At 33.8% G+C, this 17185-nt stretch overlaps 1 protein-coding gene across 5 annotated transcripts in view; it reads right to left on the reverse strand.

The window, feature by feature from the left end:
• Positions 1-17185, reverse strand: part of DPP10 (dipeptidyl peptidase like 10) — a 1432672-nt gene that overhangs the window by 325042 nt on the left and 1090445 nt on the right. For 4 of the 5 annotated variants that reach the window (XM_063631313.1, XM_055262569.2, XM_055262571.2 and 1 more), the window contains one exon: positions 8334-8408. In XM_063631313.1, the coding sequence (XP_063487383.1) occupies positions 8334-8408 (75 nt within the window). Of the gene's footprint in view, positions 1-8325; positions 8409-17185 lie in introns of all 5 variants that reach the window. The other variant, XM_055262570.2, reaches the window with a different exon arrangement.

Raw genomic sequence — 17185 nt, forward strand, 5'->3', positions numbered from 1 at the left:
CTTTCAGTGTAAGAAGGAATCAGAATCTGCTAACATATCACAGATTCTCCTATTCATAAATAATTTTGTTGTTTATTTTTGTTCATTCACCTTAGAAAAACCATTAGGGTCCTATAAAATAGCATCATAAACCAAAAGGAACCTTAAATTCTTTCTCTTTACTGGGGAAGCATACATTTACTTTGCTTTCTAGTGGGCATTTTAGCAATATGCATCAAGAACATTAATTAATGTAGAAAATATATAATCCAATAATTTCAGTCTCATTAATTTAACTGAGAATAAACAAAGACAGATATTTATTAGTGTTCATTACAGGACGGTTTTTTGTAATAATGACAGAGTGCTAATCTGTCAACTATCTATAAATATTAAAGAAATTGAGTTGAATAAATTATGATATAACCACATGAAAAGATTGTAGAGCCATTAAAATAATGTTTTTGAGAAATATATAAGACAAGGAACAATGTTCATAGTGTAATATTCATGACAGTAAACTGTGTTATACTATTTTTATAATTTTGTCTGTAAGTGGAAAAAATATACATACTAATGACAATAAATAAGACTTAGATGAGATAAACCAGTACATTAACGGTGGTTTTATCTAAAAAACAAAGGTGGATAGAGGCATTATTTTTCCTTCCTTTTTTGTGTATTTTCAGATTCTCTATAATAGAGTTATATTATTTCAAAATAAAAAGATGCTATTTAAAAGTATGTTGTTTAATTAGTGCTAAATTGATAAATACATTAGTAACTTTCACCAAAAAATGTTGTAAATACTGGCTTCCAAAAATATTTCCTGTGTTTACTTCTTTCCTTCCTTTCTGTCCACCACCTAGGGACTTTTGAATTTTTGCCTTAACCCAAAAGAAATATTCCAAAAGTGATACTAACTTGTTTTCAATGCCTTATTATCTCTGTGTAGTAAGGAGAAGGTTAAATAGGAAGGCAGTTCTGCAGCAGCAGCTACAAACAAGGAAAGGTGAGTATTCTATGGGCACTAGAAGGCAGGAGGATTTCAGGATGAACTCAGAGTCCCACATGTTTGAACACAGTAACCTTCCCAGACTGTGCTTTCTTTGAGTTTGTATTTTTTGAAATATTAGTGAACCTCAAATGTATGAATGTTAACAGCCTAGGTAATTCTATAACCAGATTATGTACTCCCACAGACTTCTTAAATATGTATCTGTAATTGTAAAGCACTGAAGTATTAAGGTCCAGAATTTAATTAGATAATTCACTAGAGAGGAGTTACTTCTTAAAGCAGTAGTGCATGCAGGATGCATTTTACAGGATTACTTCTTAGTTAAAATAGATACTTATCAGAAAAATAATTTGTACACAGAGCTATAAAATAGTAGAGACCCAAACTGAAATGAATGCATCTAACTGTAGAGAATAACAATGCTGGTTTTTTGCAGAGCATCGAATTTAGAGGACAGATACTACTAACATAGCAGATGTAGCCCAGGTACAATTGATTTGTTTCCTCTATTAGACACGATTTAAAGGATTCATTCAACTATTACTCTTGCATTCAGAAAAAGCTAATTCTTATGCAGATTTATGTCCCATTATGCATAGAGGACAGTTCTAATTCTGCTGAAACAACAGTAAATTTAATTAAAGTTTCTGATAACAAACATAAGATGTATTAAGAAAGAGGTTGACAGTGTAAAATAGTTAGTCTACTTGATGTGGTGTATTTTAAATCCAAACAAGAAAACTATAAAACTATAAATTTGCTTAAAAAGGTTAAAAAAATTTGATTTCTCCTTACTACATGTTTGTCCTTAAAAAAATGTGGTAAAGGACTCTTGACTTTTTAAGGATGGCTTAAAAATACAATTGTTAAATAACTCCAGTGAACAAATAATTCCAAATATATACAGATAATATATAAAATTAAATAGATTTATTGGTTAAATTAAAACTATATACATGACTCAGAATGCTGAAAAAAATAATTTAGTCTGATATGGTGAATATCAAAATACTAGATGGCAAATATTAACCACAAATATTCTGAACATCAAGGTTTTAGCATATCATGATTTGCCATATTTTGGAGTGCTTTCATCTTCTTTAAAAGTATGTTTTTAATTTTATGGCATTAAAAGGCATTCCAGAATGATAATTTCATTGACTATTTTGAGAAACAGTTGTAAAGATGCAAATACAAAAATAAAATGTCTAACCACTACGTCTGGAGAACTATATTAAGTACTGAGTATTGAAAATCATATATTGTTTGATATTGTAATATGTTTGTTAAATACATATTGTAATATGTTTCACTTGCCTTCCAATTAGGAATTAATTGATATGATTTCAAATAAATAGGAAAATAATTCTATCAGAGTACACAGTTAATCTGTAAGACAGGTAAGAACTTTCTGAAAATGGCAAAGGAGTCGAAGGAGCTAGAAAAAAATAATTCAGTCCCAGCTCTGCAACTGTGAACTGGGGCCCTTGAAGAAGTTAGTTAACATCTCTAAGTCTTTCTCCTCTGTAAAATATGATATAAACAGCCAAGAAGCGGGACTTTGGGAGGTTTACATTGATAAACACACTTCCATGGCAGGTGCACTAAGTACCCAAAAAATGTTTGTGCCCTCTTAAATAATATATTTTTTTGAAATAGGTGTCAAAGCAGAAGCAGAGTAATGGATGGGAAAGAGAGAGTGATCAGACAAATAATCTATACAATAATGCATTGCTCATGTACATCTGTATTACAATCTAATCAACAGTAGAGGGGATAAATTGTGATATGTGCAATGGAATGGTATATCATAGTGGGAATGTACAATCTGTTATACAACACTTGAAAACTATGGATATATTTTACAAACTAATTATTGAGTAAAATAAGAGATACACAAAACAGTACATAGTGTATGAATTTACCTAAAGTGCAAAAACAGGCAGAAATAATCTTTACAAATGTAGACAGTGTTCTCCCTTGTGGCTCATAGTAACAGAATGGAGAACAGCAATGTTTTGCTGCTTTATCTGGGTGATGGCACCATAGAGGTGTTTGGTTTATAGAAATTCAAGCTATCTTCATAGTATATGCAAGCTCCTATAGGTATATTATATTTCAATACAAAGTTTAATATGGATAATTTGAATTTAAACACATATTTTGTTCCAAATTCCATGCGCATCCCACTATGCCACCTATAATGAAAACAGATCAAACATTAACCTTGAGGGGTAAATTGGTTACTAGAGCAACATCCAAAGTCAGAAAGGAACAGTTGGACATTAAATCCAGGAAGAAATATTTGTGAAAAACTAAAGAAAAAAAGGGTAGATCATCTTTCTTAAATGATATTTTCTATTCATCTTTGTCCTGCATATGGTGAGATTCTGGCTGCTTAGCTCTCTTCTTAGATAGAGCTCTTGCAGTTTAAGGAATCAGGTCCCTAAACACTGGTTCTCAGTCTTGAATGCATCAGAATCACTCAGGCTTGTCAAACCACAGATTGCTGGGCCCACTCCTAGAGTTTCTGTCTCAATGGGACAAGAGAATTTGGATTTTTAATAACTTCTCAGGCTATGCTGATGCTGCTACGCTGAGCATGTACATTGAGACCCACTGTTTCAGGAAAAACAAAAAAAAACTTTCAATCCTGAATCACATTAGGTAAGTTAGTCTCTGTATTTTCACCCATAAAGGAAGAATAACACCAACTACTGTTGTGTGTTAAGGATAAAAGATGTAAGGATTAAGCGTGTACAAGTAAAGACTTTGGCACAAAATACATGCAGTTTAAATAATCAGCTGTTTTTATTTGTGTTTCTAGTGTTTCCCTTTTCTGAAATCTGGGAAGTCTTCAATAGGTTGAAGAGACCAGTTCACTTAAATTCAATGGTCTTCAACCCTAGCTGCACATTATCTCCTGGGGAGTTTGTAAAACTCCAAAGCTGGGGCTATACCTCAGGCCAATTAAATTAGAGTTTCTGCAGGGGAGGGTCTCAGCATTAATAATTTTTAAAACTCTCCAGATGATTCTAATGGTATAGCCAAGAGTGAGAACGACTGTTTGCTTTATTTATTTATTTAGCTATTTATTTATTTAATTTTTTTTTTTTTTTTTGAGACAGAGTCTTGCCCTGTCGCTCAGACTGGAGTGCAGTAGTCAATCTCAGCTCACTGAAATCTCTGCCTCCTGGGTTCAAGCAATTCTCCTCCTCAGCCTCCCGAGTAGCTGGGACTATAGGCGTGTGCCACCACGCCCAACTAATTTTTCTGTATTCTTAGTAGAGATGGGATTTCACCATGTTGGCCAAGCTGGCCTGTTTTTCTATTCGTTTTTACCTCTCTGCTCTTCAAAGCCCAGCATACGATTCTTGTCTAACATGATTACCCTGAGTAAAAGTTTTCTTTATTCTTTGATATTACCACGTGTATGATACATAACATGATGTTGTATGCTGTGGATATGAATGTTTGTGTCATATCACCTCTTCCTGGTTATAAATTTCTTGAAGGAGATAATTCAATTTATGTGAGCATACCCACAAATACAGCCTATAATATACAGCCCGGCAATTGCACCTGGGACATAATTAATAAATAAAATGAATAAATAAATGAAATGATATAAAATGGTGAAATAAAGTTTCTCAAATTTATTTAAATGCTAGCATTCTTTCACTTCCAGTTATTTTGTCATAAAGTATCTTTATTTCTCCTTGATGAGAAAAAAAGACCATAAGAATATGAAGACTGATCCACAGCTATGTTTATATTGTTAATTATATTTTTATAAGTTTGTGCCCTATTTTGTCCAAATACTCAAAGTTAACCTAGTTTTATGCTCCTTATTCCACATTTTAAAAACGTAAACCTAAATTACAAAAAGTTACTATTTAAAAATAAGATGAAAAAGCAATTTCAGTTTCTGTGTTTAGAGAATGGTTAGTGTGATGCTATCAGGGATGATCTGGCATAACCTAATACAGTTTGACTTTTCATAGACAGTTAACCAGCTTCCCTGAAAACAAATAGTAAAAATTGTTCTTCTAGATAGAAATTGACTGACTTGGACAAGAATACAAAAGTTCTCAAACTAATTTCACTAGTTTATTTAATAATTGATCATTTTTTACTACTTTTAACTATTTTCATTCACTAATCTTTAAAAACTATATCAGATTTGCATAAAACTATAAATGTGGAAATGCATACTTAAATCTTTTTACCTCTTTCTAGTAACTTGTTTGGGGCAAAAGATTTCAATGATCTTGCGTAATCCATACACTTAATAAAATAAATTGAGACTGAATTAAAAAAAAAACAAAACTTTTACCACCAGGCACGGTGGCTCACGCTTGCAAGGCTGAAGCAGGTGGATCCCCTGAGGTCAGCAGTTCAAGACCAGCCTGACCAACATGGTGAAACTTCATCTCTACTAAAAATACAAAATTAGCTGGACGTGGTGGTGCATGCCTGTAATCCCAGCTACTCAGGAGGCTGAGAGAGGAGAATTGCTTGAACCCGGGAGGTGGAGGTTGCAGTGAGCAGAGATCGTGCATTGTACTACAGCCTGGGTAACAAGAGTGAAACTCTGTGCCCTGCTCCCACCAAAAAAAAAAAACAAAAACAAAAACAAACAAAAAAAACTTTTGCCTTATTTTAGGACTTTTAAAAAAATTACAGCTTTTTCAAGTTAAAATCTTTTATTTTGACATAATTATTTTCACATGCCATTATAATAAATAATACTGAGAGATCACAGGTATTCCTCACCCAGTTTTCCCCACTGATACTATCTTATAAAACTATAAGAAATCCTGGTCAAGTAAACAACCAGGTCAAGAAAACAACCAGGACATTGACATTTATATAATCAAGATACAGAGCATTTCTATCTCTACAAAGACCCCTCTTGTTGTTCCATAAAATAGAAAGAGCTGCTCCCATTTCCCTCCTTTTCTCCTGGAAACTACTAATCTCTTCTTCCTTTCTTTAATTTTGTCATTTTGAGAAGTTATATGGATGAAATCATACAAACAATCATATTTGGGACCGTTTTTTTTTTTTCACTTGGCATAATTCCAAAGATCTATGCATGTTGCTGTCTATATCGAAAGCTTGTTCCTTTATATTGCTGAATATTTATTCCATGGGATGAATGGACCACAGTTCATCTAGTCATTCACCCTTTGAAGAACATCTGGGCTGTCTCAGTTTTTGGCTATTATAAACAAGGCTGCTGCAAATATTTGCATACAGGTTTTTGTGGGAACATTATTTTTTATTTATCTGGGATAAATGCCTTGAAGCAATTGTCTAGTGAAATTTAATTGTTCGGTCGGATGGTAGTATATACTTAGTTTTTAAAGAAGCTATCAAAATATCTTCCAAAGTAGCTGTACCATTATACATTCCAACAGCAATGTATGAATGATCCAGTTTCTCTGCATGCTTGCCATCAATGGGTGTTGTCACTTTAAAAAAAAAAGTTAACCATTCTGATAGATTTGTAGTGATACTCTATTGTAGTTTCAATTTGCATTTACCTATTGGCTAGTAATGTTAAAATATTTTCATGTACTTATTTGCCATCTGTAAATCTTCAGTGAAATGTCCCTTCATGTCTGGGACCACTTTCTGATTGTATAGATGTTTTTGTTATAGTTGTTGTTTTTAATTCTTTATATATGAAAGTTGGTCCTTTGTCAAACACAGGAATTTCAAATATTTCTTCTAGACTGTAACTTTTTATTTTTAGCCTGAAAACAGGATCTGTCATGGAACAATAGTTTATCCTCCTATGGACTGTGATTTTGGTATACAGTTTAAGAAATTTTTCCCTAGCCTTAAATCCCAAAGATTTTTTTCTAAAAGTTTTATAGATTTACACTTTACATTTAAAAGCATGATCCATTCTGAGTTTGTATGAGGTGTGTGGCTTGAGCCAATATGATGCTTTTGTTTTTTGTGGGCTTTTTGTTTTTATTTTTTGCCTATGGATATCTGATTGTTCTGGCACTAGTTGTTGAAAAGACTGTCGTCCATTAAATTGCTTGTGCACTTTTGCCAAGAATCTATTAGGCATAGCTGTGAGGGTCTATTTCTGGGTTCTCTCTTCTCTTTCATTGATCTATGTGTTTGTCCTACTGCCAGTTCCAGTCTTCATTACAATAGCTCCTGAAACTTGATTTTCTAAAAGTTCATCATCAGTTTAATATAGCAGACTTTTCAAGCTTAGATTCTTTAGATAACGTTATGTTAGAAACTTCTTAGTATATTGTAATATTTTAGTTTATAAATGTCAAGTATTTTTCTCACTATAACACATGATTTACAAAATCCCAATGAATAAAGATAACTCAAAGCAAAAGAGAAGACAACAGGCCAACATCTATACTAGGAAAAGAGGCCTTTGATTAAAATCCCTCTATCTTTTACAGCATAAATTACTGAAGTCAAAAAATATAACCTTAAAAATATAGCACATATATATTCCAAAAGACTAAAGCCATCAAATAGCAGTTCTTTCGAACTGTGAAATTCCATGTGTTCAAAAGGCTTTCAAAGCATTGTATGAGGCTTCCTGCCTTAAGTCCATAAATTTTTATTGTTCGTCTTAAAGCTCGTAAACTTCCTTGAATGATTTCCAATCATTTATTCTTTACAGATACTAATCTGCTGAATTGGCTTTCCAACATTTACTTTGCTTTTTAATCGTGCAAATGATATCTAAGTACAAAACACTCAACAACCATACATATTGCTCTAATTGCGCTTTAAGGCTCACATGGAATAAGGGAACTCTAATTGCAATTAGAACATTTTATTTGTTCAGAATTAATTGCTTTTTGCAAAATTTTCTACAACCTCAAGCTGACATTCAAATTCCACTAAAGAATCCCTTGACCATAATCTGAGTCAATGTTTTCAGCAGGTGCCTTCCCAATATACACATCTGAAGCTCTAGGCACTAGAAAAGTCTCTAATCTGTACACACATGAAACACTCAAGTATATTGTAAGGCTTATCTTGAAACTTTCACAAGCCTGCATTTGTTGGATTTGCTAAACTCTGCCACATTCTCCTCTGCCAAGAGATGGACTTGGATCAGCACAGGCACATGGCAAATTGCCCCAATTATTTGCTGTACAGATATGCAAGATGTTTGGACATTATCTTCAAACATCTTTTGTGCAAAGTAGCCATTACTGTCCTCCGGTAGTTATTAGATATGCCAGATTTTGCTTAGGTGAGTTACAGCTGAATAAAATTATGAATTGTCACCCCAATGCATCACAAAAAAAAGTATTCTCAAAGAAGTTCACTCCTTTACCTGTTTGACATCATATGCCAGAAGAACATATTTTAAATCTGGTGAAACTGAATGTCTTGATGCTTTGAAGGTTACCTAGAGAAAGAAAAAACAAAACAGTTATATTTAAAAGCTTTCTAACATGAATTTGGATGTATAAATATAAAAAAACCCCTTAATTCTCATAGCACTATAAAATAGCATTCTCATTTCTTTTATATTGTATATATTTGCATGTATGTATGTATGATTATTCAGATGAACATAAAAAACTTAAAGAGGACATATTAGACATTTTGGTAAGAAAAAGTTTGCTAATATATCTTTCTATATGTTATCTCTTGAAGAATATGTTAATATTTTAATTATTTAAAAAATTCAAAGGCCTATTGAAATTCCTGAGTAACCCAAATGCTTTTATAATTTGCATGCTAGATTAATCAAAACGAAAAGAAGTATTGACATTCTGTTTGTCACAATTTTCTGTCTCTGTGTTTTTGTATTCTTACTGGTTGAATGTTTATATTTAAAGAAGACACTAACATTAAAGACAGACTCTCTTTAAAGGAAATCCCCAGGGTGAAACAGATTAAAACACAAATACATAACATTGCATTTGATGTCAAACAAAAACTACTACACTGTACTTGACTAATTTTGAGCCTATAATCTAATAATTGAACAAATTTGACGACAGAAGGAATTTAAATTACACAATGAAACAAATACACTCAAGGTAGAAAAAAGATTTCACTTGAAATAGAGACACTTGTCTAATTCATATCTAAAGAGAGGGCAAGCACATTGAGTTGATGTATGAAAAAACTCCAAAATATAAACAAAAAAACACAAAACAAATTGTATAAAATTTTAAGCATAATAGATACTTTGCATGGTATTTGCAGAGAAATATGTGCATAAACAATTGTGCACACCTTATAGTTTCCATAAGACTGCTCTCTATAAAGTCTAGAAAAGTGTAGAGTCAGAGTTTCTTTGTTTTGTTTTTGTTTGTTTGTTTGTTTTACATAGGGACCCCAAAACACAATGGATAGGATAAGAAATTCAGACTAATCAATATTTGGCAAGTTTGGGTGGTATGATAATATATATATTTGGTCTTTTCTCTGGTTCTTGGCACAGAGCTCCAAAAACCTTTGAAATTTCCTGAGTGATAGAAATGTCTTTTGTTATTCATAGCAAACTTCTTTGCACTTTATTTGATTTCATGCTAATGCAACTGCAACATCAGAGGACTCTTTGTGAGGGGAGGGGTTAGCTTATAGTTTCAGGATTAAGCTGGTCATCAGATCACATCAATCATGCGATTACAAGTTTAGACATTTCAGCCCCACTCTAAGATCTGGCAGGAGAGAAGAGCAAAGATAAGAATTCAGCAGCTGGCCAGTGATTCAATCAATCATGCCTAAGTGATGAAACCTTGCTTAGAAACTCTGAATGATAAGGGTTGAGGGAACCATCTGGTTGGTAAACATATGGATGCATTGGGAGGGTGATGTACCCCAGTCCAAAGAGAAAGAGCCTCCTCTGCTGGGGACCCCTTCAGACATCACCCCGTATATCTCTTCATCTAGCTGTTCATTTGTACCCCTTACAATAAACTGCTACTCCTAAGAATAGCTCTTGACTGACTGAGCTCTTTGAGTCATTCTAAGAAATTCTCCAGCCTGAAAAGGGATAATGAGAACCCTCACATTTGTAGCCAGGTTGGACATAATTCAGTACCACTGAGACCAGGGACTGGCAGCTGGCATCTGAGGTGAGGACAGACCAGGGGAATTGAGCTCCTTAACTGTGGGGTGTATGCTAATTCCTGGTAATTAGTCTCCTTATTGAATTGAATTGAATTGTAGAGCACTCAATTGGTATCAGAGAATCATTTTTAGAATGACATAGCTTATTAATTCCTGAGACAGATATGCAAGAGAACGGAATGGTCAGGAAGACATCAACATACGGCAATGCTAAGGTATGGGGGTTTACACCTATCTTGTACAATCTACATATAAGGTATTTTAGAAGAAGATGACAGCATTCCATGGCAACAATTCATGTCAAGAATTTTGTTTTTTAGTTTTTAAAAGATCCATTTAAATAACCATGAAAATAACAACATTAGCAGCTACCATTGATTAGTCATCTATCATGTGGTCTGCAAGTTGCTAGGAACTTTGCAGTTATCAATGATTTTAAATAGTCTTCAGGGCAATACTATGATACAACCTCATTCTCTCTCTCATTACTTTATTGTATATTGAAATTTGATAGAAATTAAGCTATGGGGAATTTGGGGTGACATTGGATACACAAAGTATCCAACATTATAGTATCAGGATGTGTACTGTTTTTAAGGAAATGTTTAAGGGGACAGTATCAAATGGTATGCTGTTATGTAAAGACTGGTAGGGCAATGTCATCATTCTTGCCCTACAGGGATTAGAAAATTCCGATACTGCAGTTGTTACACCTTTCTCAAGGTCAGAGAGAAGCATACATAACAAGACAATCCAGGAGAGCCAATTTTCATAAGCCTTGCATTATCTCACTAGCAGGAGGGTTTCTTTTTTTTTTTTTTTTTTTTTTTTTTGAGAGCTTCTCTGACTAAAGTCTGAAAGTCTGAATTAATTTAAAGGAAATCTCACCTCCTTCATCCTCATCCACCCTCATGTGATGTTCCTCACACAGATTAACTTCACGCTTTCACAGGTGCGTCTGTGCCTCCGGTGAAAACATTTTAGTATCTTTTACAGTTCCTACAATTATCCAGTCTGGCACTTTATTAATTGTCACTCTACTGCCTCAAGCTTATGCAGCACACAAACTGGGAAATTTTCCAAATATCTTTTCAAGGGCCCAAGCTGCTGAATCTTCTCTGAAATTAAAGAATCACGGGCAGGTCACTGATGCTGCAGAGAAACTTACTGATGATACACGAATAAGAAACATATCTTGGCAGCTTAGTCAACAGGCCAGAAGATGCTGGAAATCTTAGGTCAGTCCCTCTTAGTTTACGCCCTTAATGTTATCATTTATTGCATTTGGGGGATTAATTCTATCAGCCACAGGAGACCTCTTGGTCAACATTGATTCTAATTGTAGACATTAAATAGTTCTGGTTTAATTTCAACTTAGTATGACTTCAAATTGTGGTTTGGGGAAGTTGATTATTGCCAATAATGCTATTACAGTACTTTCATATTTAACAACTTAATTACCATTGAAATGAAAGGATGCAAAAGTAATTTCCACATGTATTCATTGCCATTACTCAGCAATGATGCCTGCCTGTGCAGTTTTTGACATCCAACATAGTACAAAGGGCATAAAAATGCATGAATCCTGCCATCTATGTACATTCTGTTGAAGGCCAGCAAGGTATGATAAACAGAGTAAAGCAAATATGCAGGTGATTAACTAGATGAATTAAGCAAGAAAGACAAGGTATTTGATCAAGTAGAGAAACAAATGTATGCTTTCAGGCAGCTTGGGAACATTTTGTGGTACCTCTTTTGTATGTATCATTCCATACAAGCGAATCTTATGTATTGAACATTCACTGTACAACAAGCCCCCTGGGAGACACTGAAGGTGCTACAAAGTTGGGGAACCAACCCCACTAGGATGTCTTCCTGTCCATATTGTTCAGGATAAGACGAGTGTCATGAACCTCCTTAGTCAATGGTAGAGCAAGGGTCCAAAACATGGATGCTTTAAACCACTGGGTAAGGCGGGTAAGACTGAAGCTATCTGTGTAAGAATCACAGAGATGGAGTAGTCAGACTGCCTATTTAAAAGAGCTCAGTAGCTGCTCAGCTCCAGATACAATGTCCTATAGAAAAATACACAGTGTTGCTAGTTTTCCATTTTTTTTCAAAAAAAGTTAGAAAGCAAAATTTAACTTATAATCTCATCATTTTAAAATTATGATTCAATCCTAAATATACCTGGGGGCCAGAGTCTGTCTGGAGCCTACCAGCTTGCCAGTTTTTGGTAAAGTAATAATTGCCATAAGGATGGGTGAGGAGAAAGAAGACAATGCTATGAGGTTTAAAAAGCAGAATGGTATCCTTTTCATCTATTTGGTGGTAATGTAAGGTGAAAACTTTATCTTCTAGTGTTTTTGAGTTAAATACAATTACAGCTTACAATATGAGAATAACCTTCAAAAATGCACAAGTAGCTTAAAAACAGTTCTTGGGAAGATGAGGGATTACTCCATAGATTACTGCTATTATGTATGAAGTATGCATTATTGCCAACATGAACATGCCAGTGCTTATTACTGTTTTCATAAGTGGTAAAACTGAAAGGCAAGAAAGAAGCAAAATCAGGTTTGAATTTAGAACTATTACCTTGGCAACTGGGTGTTAGATTTGATGACATCTTGAGTCCATGAGAGATGGTAAAAGGCTTATGACAATCCAAGAAAGCAACGTTACAAAGTTAAGGAAGAAGCAGAGGCAAAGAGTGAAAGAGACACGTACAGGGGAGGTTGTGAATAAAATACAAAAAAAAAAAAAAATAAGGATTAGATTTGAAGATGGAGAAAGAAGAAAGTATACAGAATAACTCCAGGTTTTCAAGTTTTTATCATTGGGTGAATGCTGCTTTAGTAACATTCTCACTGGGGAAAATAAAGAAAAACAGGCATATTTTGAGGAAAGTTTTAGCCATTCAAATTTTACATACATTATTGTTATCACTCCTGAAGGATAGCTAATAGGAAATGTGCAGGATTTGTGGATAAAAAGCCTGGAGTTTAAGAGAGATGCCAGAAAGCCTCATCTTTAATCATTTATACAGAGTAATAGGTGAAAGTTTATGTTCAATGTAAATCCATCCCCTCTAAAGAAAAGGAACAAGTTCTCCAAATGACATGCTTTACTGGGGTGGGCCAGTAATCATGCAGTTATGAGCATGGTGTACCATTGCTTGTATTCTTTAAATGTGCATGTTTTCTTTTTCTTGTACCTTTGTTCAACTTTCTTTACTTGCTATACCACCTTCACCTTTCCCTTTTCCTTACTCAAATTGTGTTTCTCTGAAGCATCATTCTAATTCTTCTCCTTTAAGCCTTCCCTGTCCTTCTTAGCTCAAGTGATTCATCTGACCTCACACGTATATAATTACATGTGCAGTTCATCTAACAATTGATCACTGTTTTGTGATTGCACTTCTAGGTTGTTTGGAACTGCAATTTACATATTTTATTGCCACAGTAATGTCCCTATTAAGAGGCTCCATTACAATGATTCACTTTTGTCAGAAACATTATAACTAGAGGTAGAAAATGAGATAATGATGGTATTCCAAGATGTCAGATATTAAAGATCATAGCAAGAAATCACTAAACACAAACTTAAATGTCAGAAGTGCCAGAAAATATAAAATATTCATTTGTATGACTTGAGACTGAGAAAAGACTGGGCGAAGGGAGAATGAGAGATGCAGTTACAATTAACACAAGTTGGTATAAAGGACTTGGTTGCCTTAACATTGAGAAACGGCAGAACATTAGGAACTGTGTAGTAGGGATGTGTATTGTTCTAGACCTTGGAATAAGCTGGTAATAAAAATATCTAAAGACATCTCTATTTACAAAATAAAAAAAAAAATCATGCTCCAGGAGCTTTGGCTGAATAATTCTGAAAGTGTAGATGGGTACATTTTTAACAAATAGTGAATGATGGAGACAAAAATGTAAGTCTTCTTGGATCCTATGATATTTTCCCTGCTCCCTCAACCTCCAGCCCATCAAACTCCCTAAACATTCACACACATATCCTTTATGTTTTGTTTTGTTTTGTTTTTTGACAGAGTCTTGCATTGTCACCCGGGCTGGAGTGCAAGGGCGCTATTTTGGCTCACTGCAACCTCTGCCTCCCAGGTTCACACAGTTCTCCTGCTTCAGCCTCCCGAGTAGCTGGGACTACAGGTGCCCGCCACCATGCCCGGCTAATTTTTTGTATTTTTAGTAGAGACAGGGTTTCACTATGTTGGCCAGACTGGTCTCAAACTCCTGACCTCATAATCCACCTGACTTGGCCTCCCAAAGTGCTGGGATTACAGGCCTGAGCCACCACGCCCGGCCATCCTTTATGTTAAAGTTATTTAGGGTATAACTTCCCTCACTACTCAATCTCATTATTAGTTTATTGATACCTGACAAAAATATTTAGAAATGCCATCTATCATTTTGGAAAAATGTTAATTTTGAAACACGTAATTAAGTATATATTATGGAAATGCTTCTTTTATAGTGCAGTCTATAAATGACCAAATTCCCTGGTTTGAGCATGAGGAAGGATTTTAGAAAGCCAGTGGACCATCAGTGGAGGAGAAGAGGGAAAAAGATTATGATCTAGTTGAAAAGAAGAAAAGGGAAATCAAGAGGAGCTGGGAAAGGAGGCAGCAGTCCCTAGAATGATGCAAAAGACACACTCTCTTTCACTGTCTGGCTTTAAGAACAGAGAAGAAGCAAATAGCTTTTAATAATTTAGCTGTAAACAAAGGCTTGATTGTTCTCTGTAGCTATAACTGGGTATATATGCAGGAAATTTTAAAATCAATTTTTTTACTGCGTATTTTTTCATGTTCTCTTTTCTTAGCTGACCAATTATGATCATGCTTAAATTATATCTCTTTCCTGACATCTGCAATATCTATATTTTGTAAACATAATAGATGCTATCTCTCTATATATATTTTCTTGTTACCATGCATTTTGTTGATATTGGAGTATTTAATAAAACAACCCAATGCAGAAAATGCCATGATACAACTATGTAATTTTTATGAGTATTGAATCAATACCTACTAATCCATATAGACTGATGCACATATATTTTTATTGCTCAATAAATGTAAACAGCCAAAATAATATTCTATTAATTTACATCATAGGCCATACACTAAAACATTTAAAAAGCAATTTTTATTTTTCACAGAAAGTGGAAATTAATGATCACTGAAATCTATTAATAACTTAAAAAAATAGGGCAGAAAAGGTGAATTTGAGAGTAATGCCAATATTTCTCCACCCAACACTTGAGAAGAATGCCAATATTTCTCTACCCAACACTTTAATAAATTGGAAAAGCTATGGGCTGATGAAAGAAGAAAAGAAATATTGTAACTTACATATTTATGCAAATTATTTATGTGAAGTTCAGTTTGTGCTGGTCTAATGATTCTTCAAATTATCTTAGTGCTTTATAATCATCCTTTATCAAGTATATATATATTTTTAAATGGTGCTGTTACCTTCAAGCACAGCTGCATTAAAGAATACAGCATATAAAAGCTATGGAAGTCCTAAAAAATTTGACATTAGAATTTCAGTATGAGTTTTCCTCGCCATGGCCTTATACAATGTGTGTAACATAATACTTATAAGATGAGTAGACTGGAGCTGTCCATTAGAAAGTTACTTAAATTCATTCTTGTTATGATAGCCCATCAGGCACATTTTACAGAGTATAATTTTATAAACAAAAATAATATAATTATTTTAAAACATGCATATTTTAAGTATTTCAATTAATAATATGATTTTATTTCTAGTTTAAGAAAAATAATGGTTACCAAAAGCTTTGCAATTCCCATATTTATAAAAAGAAGGGAAACTATAATATCCAATGTTAAGTAAAAAAACTTTTTTTTAGCATGGCTGAATTATTTCTTTTTATGAAATAGAAACAGAAAAATAATAGTGCTTCAAAGACTAAATCTTCTTGATAGCTGATGGTTCAAAGGCTCATTTAAGGTTTATATAACATCATTAATTTAGCATTATAATTAATAATTCCAAAAAATAGGAGAAAACATAGGTTAGCAAATAAAAAAGATATTTAATTGTGCCAGATTTGATATATTCATATATATTCCTCAATGATACCATATTTGATATTGCTACAGTTTCGATGTTTGACTCCTTCAAACCTCATATTGAAATTTGATCCGCAGTGTTGGAGGTGGGGGTCTAATGATAAGTGTTTAGGTCATGGGACAGGCTTCCTCATGAATGGCTTGGTGCCATTTTTATCATAGTGAGTTCTTTATTAGTTCCCATGAGAGCTGGTTGTTAAAAAGAGCCTGGCACCTCCTCTCTCTTTTTCTTGCTTCCTTTCTCACCATGTTATCTCTGCACATGCGGGCTGCCCTTTACCTTCCACCATGAATAAAGCAACTTGAAGCCCTCACCAGAAGCAGATGCCAGGGCTATGCTTTTTGCACAGTCTGCAGAACCATGAGCCAAATAAACATCTTTTATGTAAATTACCCAGCCTCAGATATTCCTTTACAGCAATACAAAATGAACTATTAGATAAGACAGATATCTATTTAGTAGATAAGACAAATATGAATTAATGGATAAGATAGATACCTACTCTATCCTTATCGTTTTCTCTCTTGAATTGGATTAATCACAGCTTTTGTCTCTTCACGTATTGTCATTCATGATAGATTTAGCAATTAAAAATTTAATTCTCAATTAAATTTAAGATAAACAATAAATATATTGTAATATATGTAAAGAATGGCATATCATATAACCATGAGAATGACATAAAAATAGAATATCTTATAAAATAACTGGACTACAGCTTAAATGCAAATATGCATGAATCAGTAACAAAATGCTGAGTGATAAAGGGGAGTATAAGATGATCATGGACTGCCTGATGCCTCTTTCAAAAGTTCAAGACCAACTAAGATTAAATTATACATTATATAGGCAAACATACCTATGTATCAAAGCAAACTTAGACATTAACCAGAAACCCAAGGATATAACAATAATTTACATAGTGAATTAATTTAAAAGTTGAGTTTTCATTTACTAAACTTGC

This window comes from Symphalangus syndactylus, chromosome 22 (assembly GCF_028878055.3).
Source record: "Symphalangus syndactylus isolate Jambi chromosome 22, NHGRI_mSymSyn1-v2.1_pri, whole genome shotgun sequence".
NCBI lineage: Eukaryota > Metazoa > Chordata > Mammalia > Primates > Hylobatidae > Symphalangus > Symphalangus syndactylus.